Source organism: Microcebus murinus, chromosome 17, assembly GCF_040939455.1.
Source record: "Microcebus murinus isolate Inina chromosome 17, M.murinus_Inina_mat1.0, whole genome shotgun sequence".
NCBI lineage: Eukaryota > Metazoa > Chordata > Mammalia > Primates > Cheirogaleidae > Microcebus > Microcebus murinus.
In genome coordinates this window covers 45,091,416-45,105,964 of record NC_134120.1, presented here as the reverse complement: position 1 = coordinate 45,105,964, position 14,549 = coordinate 45,091,416, and the positions used below count along the sequence as shown (strand labels likewise).

Sequence of the window (14,549 nt, the reverse complement as noted above, 5' to 3'; positions counted from 1 at the left end):
GGCTACTAGGTGATTAAAATGGGCCTGTAGCATATACAGTATGGATACACTGGAAAAGGTATGATTCACATCCTGGGCGGGACAGTGTGAGATGTCATTATACTTCTCAGAGTGGTGCACAATTTAAAACTTATGAATTATTTATTTCTGGAATTTTTCTTTTAGGGATGAGGTCTTGTTCTGTCCCCCAGCCTGGAGTGCAGTGGCATGATCATAGCTCACTGCATCCTCCAACTCGTGGGCTCAAGTGATCCTCCTACCTCAGCCTCCCAAGTAGGTAGAAGTATAGATGTGTACCACCACCCAGTTAATTAAAAAAAAAGGCAACACAGCAAGACCCCCTCTTTTTTTATAGATGGGGTCTTACTGTGTTGCCTAGGCTGGTCTCAAACTCCTGGCCTAGGCAACACAGCAAGACCCCTTTTTTTTTTTTATAGATGGGGTCTTGCTGTGTTGCCTAGGCTGGTCTCAAACTCCTGGCCTCAAACAATCCTGCCCCCTTGACCTCCCAAAGTGCTGGGATTACAGCATCAGCCACTGCACCTGGCCTATTTCTGGAATTTTCTATTTAATATTTTTGGATCATCATTGAGTGCAGGTAACTGAAATCACAGAAAGCGAAGCTGCGGATAATGGGAAACTCTACTGTACTTCAATATTTTCGGTGGTCTTTTTAAAACAAAAAATGCCATTGTCACACTAGCAAAACAAATTAATATCAACTAATACATATTAGATGATAGAGTTCAGATTTCCCCAGTTATGTCACATGTCTTTTTATAGTTGATTGGTTCAAATCTGTATCTAAATGACATCTTATATTGCATTTGATTAATATGCCTACTGATTTTTTTCAGTGTAGTTTTAATTTGTATTTCTCTTTATAAATGAGATTAAGCATCTTTGCTTATGTTTAAGCATGATTTGTATTGCTTTTTCTTTTTTCCTTCTTTATTTTTTTGAGACAGTGTCTCACTCTGTTACCTAGGTTAGAGTGCAGTGGCATAGCTCACTGCAAACCTCAAACTCCTGGGCTCAAGCAGGAGCCTCCTGAGTAGTTAGGACTATAGGCATGCCCCACACCCAGCTATTTTTTCTATTTTTTGTAGAGGCAGGGTCTCACTGTGATGCTTAGTCTGGTCTCCAACTCCTGGCCTCAAACAATCCTCCTGCTTTGGCCTCCAAAAGTGTGAGCCACTGAGCCTGGCCTGTATTGCTTTTTCTATGAACTGTTTATATAATTTATTGATTATTGTCTTGAGTTGTGGGCCTTTTTCTTGTCAATTTCCAGAAAGTTGTATATATCTGAGACAGATTAGTTGACTGTAAACATTTAAAAAATTAGAAATTCAAATTTGGTTTTAATAACAAAGATCTAATTTTAAAATAAATTGGGAGACCAAGTTGAGACAACCACTTGAGGCCAGGAGTTTGAAACTAGCCTGGGCAATATAGTGAGACCCCATCACTTAAAATAAATATATATGTTAAAAAAAAATAGCTGAGCGTAGTGGCACACGCCTATAGTCCTTGCTACTTGGGAGGCTGAGGCAAGAGAATTGCTTTACTTGAGCTCAGGAGTTCAAGGCTGCAGTGAGCTATGGTCATGCCACAGTACTCCAGCCTGGGTGACAGAGCGAGACCCTGTCTCTAATTAAAAAATAAATGAAATGGCCATATGTCCAGGAACAGATAGGAATATTTTGAATTAACTCACTTGACTATACTATTTACCCCCAGAAGGTCTACTGTAAAACATTGAGGAAGGATTTTGAGTTTTAGTATTCACTTGTCATTCATTTAGTAAAAAGTTATTGAATTGTATATGCCAGACATGGTAGCAGTACTTAGGATACAACAGTGAAGAAGACATGATGGGTTTTTGGGGCAGTTGTATTCATTTTCTTTAGGAAAATATTTATACAGTATAATTACATAATGAAATGATAGCAGAATTAGTAAGATACAGGACACTGTGTTTTGATAACAGTGTAATAAACTACATGTACTACTTTTATTTATTTATTTTTATTTTAGCGTATTATGGGGGTACAAGTGTTAAGGTTACATATATTGCCCATGCCCCCTCCCCCCTTGAGTAAGAGCTTTAAGTGTGTCCATCCCCCAAATGTTGCACATCTTACTCGTTGTGGTTGTATAACATACCCATCCCCTCCTCCCCCCTCCCTCGCTCCTGACACCTGATAAATGTTATTCCTATATGTCCACTTAGGTGTTGATCCGTTAATACCAATTTGCTGGTGAGTACATGTGGTGCTTGTTTTTCCATTCTTGAGATACTTCACTTAGTAGAATGGGTTCCAGCTCTATCCAGGAATATACAAGAGTTGCTATATCACCATTGTTTCTTAAGGCTGAGTAGTACTCCATGGTATACATATACCACATTTTATTAATCCACTCATGAATTGATGGGTACTTGAGTTGTTTCTACAGCTTTCTTTTAAAACTGGGAAGAAATAGTCTTCCAACTTCCACTGAAGAGGAGAAGTAGCTTCCTTTTGTTTTATAATACTGTGATCCCAGCATGTAAGTTTACCAATAAGGACAACTTCAAGTTTAAACTATGATAGGAATGTTATTTCTATATAATATAAAAAATTTATTCTTTGTGACCTAGAAGTGAAGCACATACAATATTTTGAAATAATTTAAATAGGACCAGATATACTTGATTTTTATTAAACATTTATAGAAGGGAATTAGCATTCATACATCTTTAAGCATAAGTTTAAAGTCTTCATCCTTCAAATAATTACTTTCTTGTTTTGTAACTTATTTTAAGAAGGTCATTAAATTTTTAGTATGCAAAGTCCCTATATTGCTCATCTTTATATACCTGTAGGTAAAAGCACATAGTAAGAAATCAGCAAATGGTATCTAAATGAATTGCATAGTTTAGAGCTAAATCAATGGAACATTTTCCTATACTTCAGTTTTTAAAAATCCATGAAATATGAAAATATCTAAGTTTTGTGCCTGTCTAAAACCCTGAAATACTTTACTATCCATTCACTTTAAATCTTTTATTTTTAGATAATATTCTAGAAAGTTGGGAGAGGAAAAATAAATCACTACAAGAATGACATTTTTGGTTTTTGTGTTTTCTTTCCCAGTTTTAAAAGAAATGCACATAGCTTATTGTATTGTTGTGGTCATTGTACATACTGTTATATATCTGGCTTTATTTTTGCTATTTTATTATTTATCTAAGCTACTTATTTTTTCATGTCAATCATTTTAGAATTTTTGTACATACCCATATAAAAACTAGGCCAATTTTATTTTTAGGTTCTTAATTTAACAGGGATAAAATATTTGACAGATTTCTTCGTGTTCTTTGGTGTTAAACAGGATCTTCATGAGACCCCCATTTTATGATGAGAAAGTGTTGAGAAAAATAAATAATATATTCTTTAATAAGAAAAATATACCATATTCATCAAATTATATAATATATAAAACTCACAGATGTTATGTAGTAGATAATTCTTTTAAATTGTGTATTGCTCATGGCTATGTTTTAATAGTAATTATGTTCCCAGAAAAGTTAGTTTGTATACCCTGGAAAACATTAAGGGAGGAATATAGCAATTGTTGGTATATATGGTTAATATCCATGTGTTTTGTGAACATTAGATATTGGATATATGTTTGAGCTGATGAGCTATTGATCAGGCCACTTTCCCAACTTCAAATCACTTATGGATTTTTAAAGGTATTAAATGAATAAGTACTAGTTTTTTAAAATGATGTATCATTTAAAAACACTTGATTTGGGCCATGCCTTTGTCAATGTGTTCCACGTAGTTCCATATAAAATTAGATCCTCTTTGTGATAACTTCAAAGACATGCCTGAAGGGAACTTAATTTTTTTAAGAAGGTGGGGGATCTACTTGGAAAAACCGGTATAAGAAGCTATTTGAAAGACATCAAACATGGACTTGTCTGGACTTTGCAGGTTTTGAAGTATATATGGGAATCAAAATTGACTCATTACTTTTAAAGCTTCATGTTAGTAAAAAGCAAAAGAGAAACGTTATGAATGGTAGTACTTGAGATATATAATTTTTACTTAGCCACAGAAATCTATCCATAGGAACTTACATGCATCTGAATGCTTACATGCATCTATGTGTGTTTAGAGCTTTTTTTTTTTTTTGCTTCATTTAACCAAAACATAATAAAATGATGGCAAAACATGGCAGTATGTGCACTGTGCTCTGATCACAGTATAAGCTACATACATTTCTTTTAAAACTGACAAAGTTTCCCAAATTCTGTTGAAGAACAGCAATCAATATGCAAACCAGACCATTTTTGTTGAAGAATTCTGGAGACATTTGTGACCTAGTTTTTATATCTTTTCTCTTTAGGATAATTGTATCCCTTCATGATTTTGTTCATTCCAGTATCTATGTCCTTTTGTGGCAAATGCTGCTAGTATAGGGATAAAACACAAATTGTTACTGATAACATAGAGTTTTTATGCTTTGAGTTTGGAATTAACAAGTTATTTTATTAGCATTTCATAGAAACTTCAGAATTCTTTAAATTTTAGAAATCATAATGTGTATTCCATTGGGTACAAGATTTTATTGCCTTTTAAAATCTTTTCCAGTATCAGGTTTATTATTAAAAACATAAGTAATAAAATCAAATTTTAGAATATTTAGTTTTTAGAACACCACTTTTTTAATAAATGGCCTCTTGTCCATGCCAGGTTTTGCCATCAGCTTCTCAGCTGGTATATTTTCTGTATCTGATAAACATGGCAATCAGTTTCATAGAAAAATAGGCAGGTTTTAGGGGGCAAAATTCAAACCCCTTTGAAGGAGTGGGAGAGTATAAAGGTTGTAAAATGACAGGATAAATATTTCTTGATTCAGTTTTAGATTGCTCCATTTATTTTCTCAGATGCTTCATCAAAAATTCCAAAACGAGTACATTTATATTAAGACTACAAATTAACAATGAAAGGAATTGCATATAATTTTGATCCATAATATCAATGTCCCATTTATCATTAAGAATGCTATCCGCAACTCTCATGCCTGTTACTTTTTCATTTGAGTTTACATCTGTAAATTCAATAAAATCCACCAAAAAAATTTACCTATTTTGAGATAATTAAATCTTAATCAAAGTGACCACATCTTAAATATGGCTGCATCTTGTAAAGACAAGAATTTACACTTTGAAATTAAAATAATTTATTAGGCAACTATAGAAATACTGGCAGTGGTAGTATTTTTGGTAGAAGTTAAATTACTTGATTTATATATAAAGCCACTTCTTGTCAAGAAAGGTGATGTTAGACTTTTTTATAATTCAAAACCATAAATAACTTGTTTAATAGTACATACAGTACATATGGTTTGTTCTAGGCAGAGAACTAAAATAGCAATTCATAGCAATGCATTACAATAGCATAGTAATAGCATTATCATAGCAATGATTTTTGTGTATGTATAACAGGTTGAATTATTGCCTCATTCCTGAACTCTTAAATTTGTTTGGTGTATTATAACTACACATACAGGCCTTTAATTGTTTCATTTCCTCCAGAATTCATATATGAGTGGGTGTAGGGTTAATTGTAGCATAGTGCTTGGTCTTTTGAACACTTTCCTCAATAGGTATCTCAGGTTGCCAGTGTTACAATCCTTGATACTTTGTTGAATAGACTACCTGTTCATACAGGAGCTGCATTGTTGTATAGCCTCATTCCTTCCGATGGGTGTGGATCAGGATTAAAGCACACTTTATAGAGGTTCTAATTGTAGATGCCTAATTGACTTGATGAATAGCAAATGCTAAAATTTAAACATACACACATAGATACACACATAAACCTGTTTCAGGGCTGATCTGCGTGACAGAACAAATGCCTCACAGGTGTTGAATGCTTGCAAGATAAAAGAGTAGTTCTTTCCATATTTCCCAAGAATTTTCTTTTGAAGTTAATATGGATTTTCTATCTTATTGTTTCTTTTCTTAAAATGGTTCATGGCAAGAATCCATTTCATCTTTGGCTGCACTTTTCACTTCTAAAGGCAGACCTGATTTTCAGAAGTCAGCCAAAATTAAAAACAAGAAAATTTGTTAAGAAGTAAATTTTCGCACATTTTGGGAAGGGAAGAAGAGAAAAACTGCTGACTCTTGTTTTTGGCCTAGTAGGGTCACAAGTTCTTCTTTTCATAGTTCTTCAAGAATGAATTGATGCTTTGCCAAGTACTTTCAGGGTCTCATGAGTTTGTCCTCATTACCTGAAAGAGAAGGAAGCTTCTCAGGCTAGGAACTTGACAGATGGAAAAGATTTTTAAACATCAAAAGGTTACACCAATTTTTATTTTTAATTTGTAAAAGATAAGTTTCCCTTTATTATGTTTTATATCTTAATAGTGATCCGAAGCTGCAAGGGGGCAAATAGTTTTCCATTTTACATTTTGGGTTTTTTTTTTAACTTTGAGCTAATTGTAGATTCACATGTAGTTGTAAGAAATAATACAAAAAGATTTTGTATACCTTTTACCCATTTTTCTTTAATGGTGGCATCTTCTTGTATAACTATAGTTAATTATCACAACTAAGAAATTAATAGTGATAAAATCTACTAACCTTATACAAATTCCACCAATTTTAGATGCATTTACTTGTGTGTGTATGTGTATGTATTTGTTTTTGTGCAAGTTAATCACATTTGTAGATTCCTGTGACTGCCACTAAGGAGCCCACTTGCCACTCTTTTAAATTCTCAGCCATCTTTCTTCCACCTATCCCTCCACCGTCTGGCCACCCATGATCTGTTCTCTGTCTCTACAGTTCTGTCATTTCAAGAATGTCATCTAAGTGGGATCATACAGAATATAACTTTAGGAAATTGGCTTTTTAAACTCAGCAATAATTCCCTTAAGATCTATCCAAATTGATACACTTATAGTTCATTCCTTATTATAGCTCAATAGCGTATGTGGTACATGGATGCAACCGATGTTTGGCTTGGTTTTTTTTTAACAGTTCACTCGTTGAAGCATGTTTGGGTGGTTTGTAATGTTTGGCTATTAGGAGTAAAGCTGCTGTGAACGTTTGCGTACACGTTTATGTGTAACATTCACTTCACCATCTTATTCTTAACGTTTTATTTACTGAAATCATACACCATAGAATTGAGGATAAAATGTGTGATGTGTCATATCAGTTGCACATTTCCTAGAGGCGAAATTTGAGATATAGGGCAAAGGTGTAACACCTAAAAAGTTTTCCATGGCCTTAATTTTTCCACAATATCCAGATTTCCTGGCTAAATCATTGCCACTAAGGACAGTAAGAAGTAGCTTCTTGCCGGGCGCGGTGGCTCACGCCTGTAATCCTAGCACTTTGGGAGGCCGAGGCGGGCGGATCGCTCAAGGTCAGGAGTTCGAAACCAGCCTGAGCGAGACCCCGTCTCTACCAAAAATAGAAAGAAATTAATTGACCAACTAAAAATATATATACAAAAAATTAGCTGGCCATGGTGGCGCATGCCTGTAGTCCCAGCTACTCAGGAGGCTGAGGCAGGAGGATCACTGAGCCCAGGAGATTGAGGTTGCTGTGAGCCAGGCTGACGCCACGGCACTCACTCTAGCCTGGGCAACAAAGTGAGACTCTGTCTCAAAAAAAAAAAAAAAAAAAAAAGAAGTAGCTTCTTGATGAGTGTCTGTGTAACCATGGTTGGGAAAGGTATAGATTTTTTTAAAAAAACTTTTATTTATCTAAATTATATTGTTCATAAGATTTTACTAAATTCAACAGTGAAAAATTCTGTTCTTAGAAATGATAAATGTTTCTACACAAATTATATTGAAAGCTTTTCTAAATGTTTAACTTACTAGAATCCATTAACAATCAAAGGCAAATAGTAAATAATCTTTGATTTTTCAGAAATCAGTCAACTAATAGCTATTTATTGGCACCTAACTCTGCCACCAAATAAATTCTTGAGTAGATATAGAACTTAAAAATTTTCTAGGCAGTTTATTTGAAAAGGTAAATAAAATATCTACAATTGAGGAAATTATAGAATAATAAAACACTGATTTAGGAATCAAAAACTAAATGCTGAAGGTTTTTTTTCCCCTTCTTTATGTTAATCACATTATAGAACATAGGGAGCATAGAGAAAATGGAGGAAAAGCAATATTCAACTAGAAAAATTCAACTAACATTAGGTTTTTAGTATGTTTGTTCTTGTATGTTTTTCGAAGTAGTTTTCTTTTTTTCTTTATTAATTCAATTTTATAATTTTTATATTGCTGCATAAGAAGTAATGAAATAGTTTTAATCATAGATTGTATAGACTTATATGTAAGTCTATACATGTATAATACATTTATATTTCAAACAGTATATTTTTGCTAAATAGACTTAATTTTTTAATGATTTTAATACTGGTATATTATTCTATCTAGTGGTTATATAATATTTTACTTTAACAGGGGCCAAGTATGGTGGCTCACACCTGTATCCCAACACTTTGGGAGGCCAAGATGGGAGGGTCACTTGAGGCCAGGAATTTGAGACCAGCCTGGACAACATAGCGAGACCCCATCTCTACAAAAAGTAAAAATATTAGCTGGGCGTGGTACTGCATATCTGTCCTAGCTACTTGGGAGACTGAGGTAGGGGGATCTCTTGAGCCTGCCCAGGAGTTAAAGATTACAGGGAGCTGTGATCTGGCTACTGCACTCCAGCCTGGGTAACAGAGTGAGACACTTGAACATGCCTTTATTTTGAGTATTTTACTTGCTGTAAATTGTTATTTATTTTTTATGACTGAGTTTCTTTATAGATTAGAATCTAAGAAGTGAGATACTGATGAAAAAGACTTGACATATTGCTAAATTGCTTCCAAAAGAATCGTACCAATTTATAGTATCTTCAGGAAAGTATGGGGGAGTATAGTTTTTGACACTTTAATCAATATTGGGTATTATGATTTTTATAATTTTGCTAAGTAATTGTATTGGTTTGCGTTTATGTTCGTTGCTAGTGATGTTATATGTATTTTCACATTTGTTTGACTGTTTTTCTTCTTTTGTTAATTACTATTCGTGTAAATTAGAAATGTCACCCTATTTTCTCTGTATCTTTCCTTGCAGTTTCAGTGTCTATCAGTTTGCTTTCTTTTCAATAACTACCTGACTCCCACTCTTATGATTTGTGTCAGACTTAATTAAATTAAAAATACATGTAACAGATATCTTGAGATAAAAACACTAGTGTCCTTTGTTAAGTATTAATCTGTAAGCATTTTGCTCTTAATCCTGGACTTCCTGCCACAATTTGGTTTAATCCCAGAAGATCTGAGCCTACATAAACACCATTGCTGTGAGCAAATACATAGGCTGTGTCAGAACATAGACCTTCATTTATAGTCAACTTCTAATTATATGCTTTCTTCTGCTATTAGAAAGGAAATAACTCAAAGTGGGGAAAATTTCATTCCACTTGGCTGTCATATGACAGACTAAAAGCAATAATGTTGCAGATATACTTTTGTGACCTCAGGGTATAAGTAAAGGGAATACTCTACAAACTAATGGGACTTGGTTCATTATTCAGAGACCAGACAGAAGTGACTTAACAATATAGCATTTGCTCCATAAAAAAACTTAGATAACTTCTTTAGAAATAGTAAAATGTATAAATAAAATACTGTTTTTTTTCTTTTTACTTTTCAGGTTTACAAGTAAAAGTAACCAAACTGAAAAAGGAACGAATTTTGTAAGTATCAGTGTGTAACATTGATGTCTTATTTATAAAGTAATTGATACTGATGTCCTGTTTGGCCTCAATATCTTATTTATAAAGAAATTAGCTTTATTTAATGTGGGTCTTGGATGGTTGGCAGCATTTTTTTTTTTCAACATTCTAAAGTAGAAAGATTGGCTGGTCCGAAGGTAGTGAGTTATCTCACGTGATTGTTCACAGTCAGTTACAGATTGAACTCCTTGTTCTACTACTTTCCCCCCTCCTCACTACTGCACTTGACTAGTCTAAAAAAAAAAAAAAATAAATAAAGTAGAAAGATTAACTTTGTAATTTTAAGTATAGCTTTAGTTAATATTCATATATGTATATTTACATTTTAATTTAACATATATAAACTATTTTCATTAAGTATTTGTTAAAGTAACAACTGACCTATAAGCTCATTTTGATCTGTCAGTGGCATTCTTTTCTCAGTCATGATTAACACCTGGATTCAAAATTCTACAAGAGGGGGAGCAGAATAATTTTGGGATTTCTAAACTCATGTAAGAAATGGAAACTAAAGAAGTATTCTAGGACTCATTTTAAGTAGTTTGAAATGATTAGCACATCCCTGGAATTGTTTTGGTTATTAAGCCCTGAATCAGTTCTGATTTTCTAAGTTCAGGAGCAAATTTTATTCCTCGTTTTTTAGAGCTTTCACATTTAGGAATCTAAAACAGATGGCATAATAAAATATCAGCACCAATATGAAAAATTAATATCACGTGACTAATAATATTATATTTGCTTTATGGTATATACATATGAGCCTCAGTTATTTCATGTTGTAAATCTTCCAAGGCTGTAACTGAAAGCTAGAGTTACTAACCATCAGAACACCCAGTTGTTTTCTCTGTTATAATTTGAAAATGAGAATTGGGAAATTTTTCCTTACAACTAGAAAGTCATGTTTGGAAGTGAACTTAGATTCAGAAATGTAAAATCATAAAATTTTTAAACAGTTTTGTTTAAAATAATTTTTTGAGTCTTCTTAATTAGTAATACTTTTAAATGCGTTTCATTATTTTTGCTTGTTTGTTTGCTTTTTGTTCGTTTCTTGCCCCGTCCCTATAGGGTCACTGGAACCTTTTGTTGTTGAAAGTGTACATGCTCCTACCTTAAAGATATCATTAACCATAGATGAACTGATATCTCTGTTTCTGTGGTAGAACTGTGTTTAGTTCCCCAAGACCTGTTTTTTTACTTATAGAGGAAATTAAATCTTTTCTGAGTAGTAAATTTAGGATGTTATCTTATTAGGTAGGACATTGTCTACTGTGAAATACAAAACAAGCAGAAGTGACTTTTACAGTAAGGAAAATATATTCTTTCACATAGAAGGCCCAAAGAAGGGACATTCTGGGACTGGTTAATAAGTGACTCATAATCATCAAAGACTTAAATTATTTTTGTCTTCTCTGCTATCCTTAGTGTTATAGCTCGCCCTCTTAGTCTTGATTCACTCACCGCAAAATGGCAAGATGGCCATTGTCATTCTAGTCATCACTTGCAGAACATCCTTGGGTCCCTTTTTACCTATTATAAAAGTTTCCCAGAAGCAGCCCCCAGCAGACTTCTCTACCTCATTGACCATAATTGTGTGATCATTTCTAAACAGTAACTCACAAAGGGAATTGAATTGACTTGATTGGCTCAGGCTTATAAAGATTCTGATACTATTTGATAGTGTATTTTAGGATTGAGCAAATTAGTAAATACATTGCCAGTAATGAGAGCCAACATTCTCGCTATCAGACAAAAATGAGTCACAAAATACAGAAAGAAGGGAGGCTAGGATGAATCCTATGCTGCTGAGAAGGAATTGCAATTATCAGGATGCACTCATGGTTTAAAAATATATAAATAGAAGTAGATTCGTGTTAATGTGTATGAGAATGTATGTACATATATTTCTGAGGCTTGTTCTATTTAGAGGGCCTAGAAGCAGTAACACCCCAGTAGTAATAACTCGAAGCTCTGATCTTGATTTCTAAACAACTTTCTCCAGTAAAAAGAGTTAAGGTACTTTGCTGAAATAGCTAATTCTAGAGATTGCAACACACAGAATACAAGATTAGCTGGAATAGTATATGGTGGTGTTACCCACCTCCAAGTGGAGGGTTTTCCAAGTTCTTAATGTTCAGTGGGGAAAAGAATTTCAGGATGCACCACATAAGCCAAGCAAGCAACAGCTTTTTGTTGAAACAAATGTATAGTCTTATAGAGGAGAGTGGGTAGGCTTAAAAGTGGGCAGCTGCACTGAGAGGAAGTGGTTTTAGATCTTTTGTAGTCTTAGTGATTGAGGGGAGGAATATTCAACACCAGAAGGGTTGACTTTTTACTAATAATTTAGGTAGTAATTTCTAGAATTGGGTTCCCTCCCATTTTCATATATTATATGGTTATCTTGGAACTGTCATAGTGATTTCAAGGGCAGAGAAATTTTAAAACCACAATATAAATCATATTATAATTAGCAAAAGTTCATGCAGGGGGGATAGAGATAACTGCCAAGTGAGTCAAAGCCAGTTCTAGCCTGCAGTTATCAGCCCCTCTAGTTAGCTTTTGCTTAAAAGTTGTTTATTTTAACACCTGTACCTGATCTTTAAGCCCCTGCATCTGGTCTCAGCCCTATCTCCTAGTCTTCTCTTCTCCAGTGCCAGAAAATAAAGAAATGCTCAAAAAGTAATGGAGGCATGTCAAGAAGTTATAGAAGACAGCTTGTGAAAACAAGCTTTTGGCAAATATAAGACAATAGCAAATTGTAGGACAACTTGAACAATGAAATATAGGTTGAGTATCTCTTATCCAAAGGGCTTGAGAGCAGAACTGTTTTGGATTTCTCATTTTTTTGGAGTTTAGAATATTTTCATATACACTGTGAGATATCTTTGGGATGGCACCCAAATCTAAACACCACGTTCATTTATGTTTCATACATACCTTATATAGCCTGAAGGCAATTTTATACAATAGCCTAAAGGTAATTTTATGCCATATTTTTAATAATTTTGTGCATGAAGCAAAGTTTGTGCTAATTATTTCTCTGTTGAATTTTCCGCTTGTGGCATGTTGGTGCTCAAAAAGTTTTGGATTTTAGATTTTTGGATTAGGTATGCTCAACCTGTAATGATAATGAATTATATTATCCATAGAATAAAAGAACAGCTCTTCCTTAGTAGAATTCAGGTAATAAATATAGAGAGAATGATGGAACTAGAAAATCACCATTTAGGAAACATCACAGCAATAATTGTTAAAGGCAAGAATCATTAATAGAGGCTAAGTGGATGAAAGTATGATGAGAAACAATTATTTGCAAATTTTTTAAATCACTCAAAATATCTCCCTACAAGATATATTAATTACAAAGGGGAAAATGATAACACATTACAGAGAAACCTGCCAGACTCCACCTCAATCAAATGATCAAAGTTAACATCACAATTAGTAAGATATGTCAGCCTCATGTACCTCTTGATGTGGTGCAATAAGAAGAGCACAACATCATTTCTGTTGTATTCTTATCAGAAATGCATAGCTCAGATTTTATTATGGGGAAACATCAGACAAACCTAAATTGAGAGACAGTCAACAAGATAACTGGCCAGTACTTTTCAAAAGTATCAAGATCGGGAAGGGCAAAGAAGGATGGAGAGACTGTCCCACATTGGAGAAGAGGTGACAGTTAAATGCAATGTAGGATGGGACCCGAGAAATAATACAGAAGGACAGTTGGTCAAATTTGAATAAGGCCTTAAATTACTTAATGCTGTTTTACCAATGTTAAGGTTTTTTTGTTTTAGTAATTATACTAATAATGCAAGATGTTAATGATTTAGAGAAGCTGGGTGATAATTGTACAGGTACTCTGTTTTGTTTATAACTTATTTGTAAGTCTAATTATTTCAAAATGAAGCATTTTAAAAAATGAAAGTTTTTTTTTTTTAATATTCATCCCATATGTCTGGAGAGATCAACTTTTCTTTGAGCAGCTGCTAGATACCGAAGAAAATCAGGATTCTTTTAGCAAGGAATAAAAAGGAAATGGTTGTTGGGTAAACAGCCAAAAATATCACTATACTTAGACTATTTTTTTTTTAATTTACACTATAGTTACTAAACCTTATTGTGTTTCTGGGAGCAGAGGGCCCCAAACCAGTACTCCCCACAGCCCATGCCACCAACAAATGGTTAGCTAGCTGCAGCTACTTTTTGTAGATTATAAAACAACAGGTGGGCTCTGCTCCTTCACCGAAACCTCAGACCAGGGAAAACTGTTCAGGACTCATACCAAGGGGGGAAGCTTCATGAACTTAAATATTAGCAGTCACAGCAAGAATGTAAAATCATAGCAGTGCTGCTCATAGGAAGTAAATTGTGTCTTCAAGATACTACAGTGTAGACTCCTCTCCCAGAAAAGGATCTTTCAGATTTCAGAGACAGGGAACCATCACCCAGATGAGGTGCTCATTTGGCATCTTCATTGGCAGCTAGATTCTTCCTCTTGGATTTCTCAAACCCCTTGGTCCCCCATGTGTCAACAAGATAAAACACTACAAATGGCAGCACCCATGCGAAGGGCAGGCGCCCGAGTGCGGCACAGCATGTTGGGGATTCCCTTAGTGAAGTCGTGTGGGAAGGCACACTGCTTGAAGGGTGACAAACTGTAGGTGATCACATGCTGCATTTGCATCTGATTCCTAAACTCATGGCCCATGGTAGTGGCGGC

General features: G+C 34.3%; 1 protein-coding gene across 4 annotated transcripts in view; it reads left to right on the top strand.

Annotated features, from left to right (window-relative positions):
• The window catches only part of RBBP8 (RB binding protein 8, endonuclease), a 125,292-nt gene that overhangs the window by 26,205 nt on the left and 84,538 nt on the right, over positions 1-14,549 (top strand). For all 4 annotated transcript variants that reach the window (XM_075993596.1, XM_012746172.2, XM_012746171.2 and 1 more), the window contains exon 3: positions 9,745-9,787. In XM_075993596.1, the coding sequence (XP_075849711.1) occupies positions 9,745-9,787 (43 nt within the window). The remainder of the gene's footprint in view (positions 1-9,744; positions 9,788-14,549) is intronic.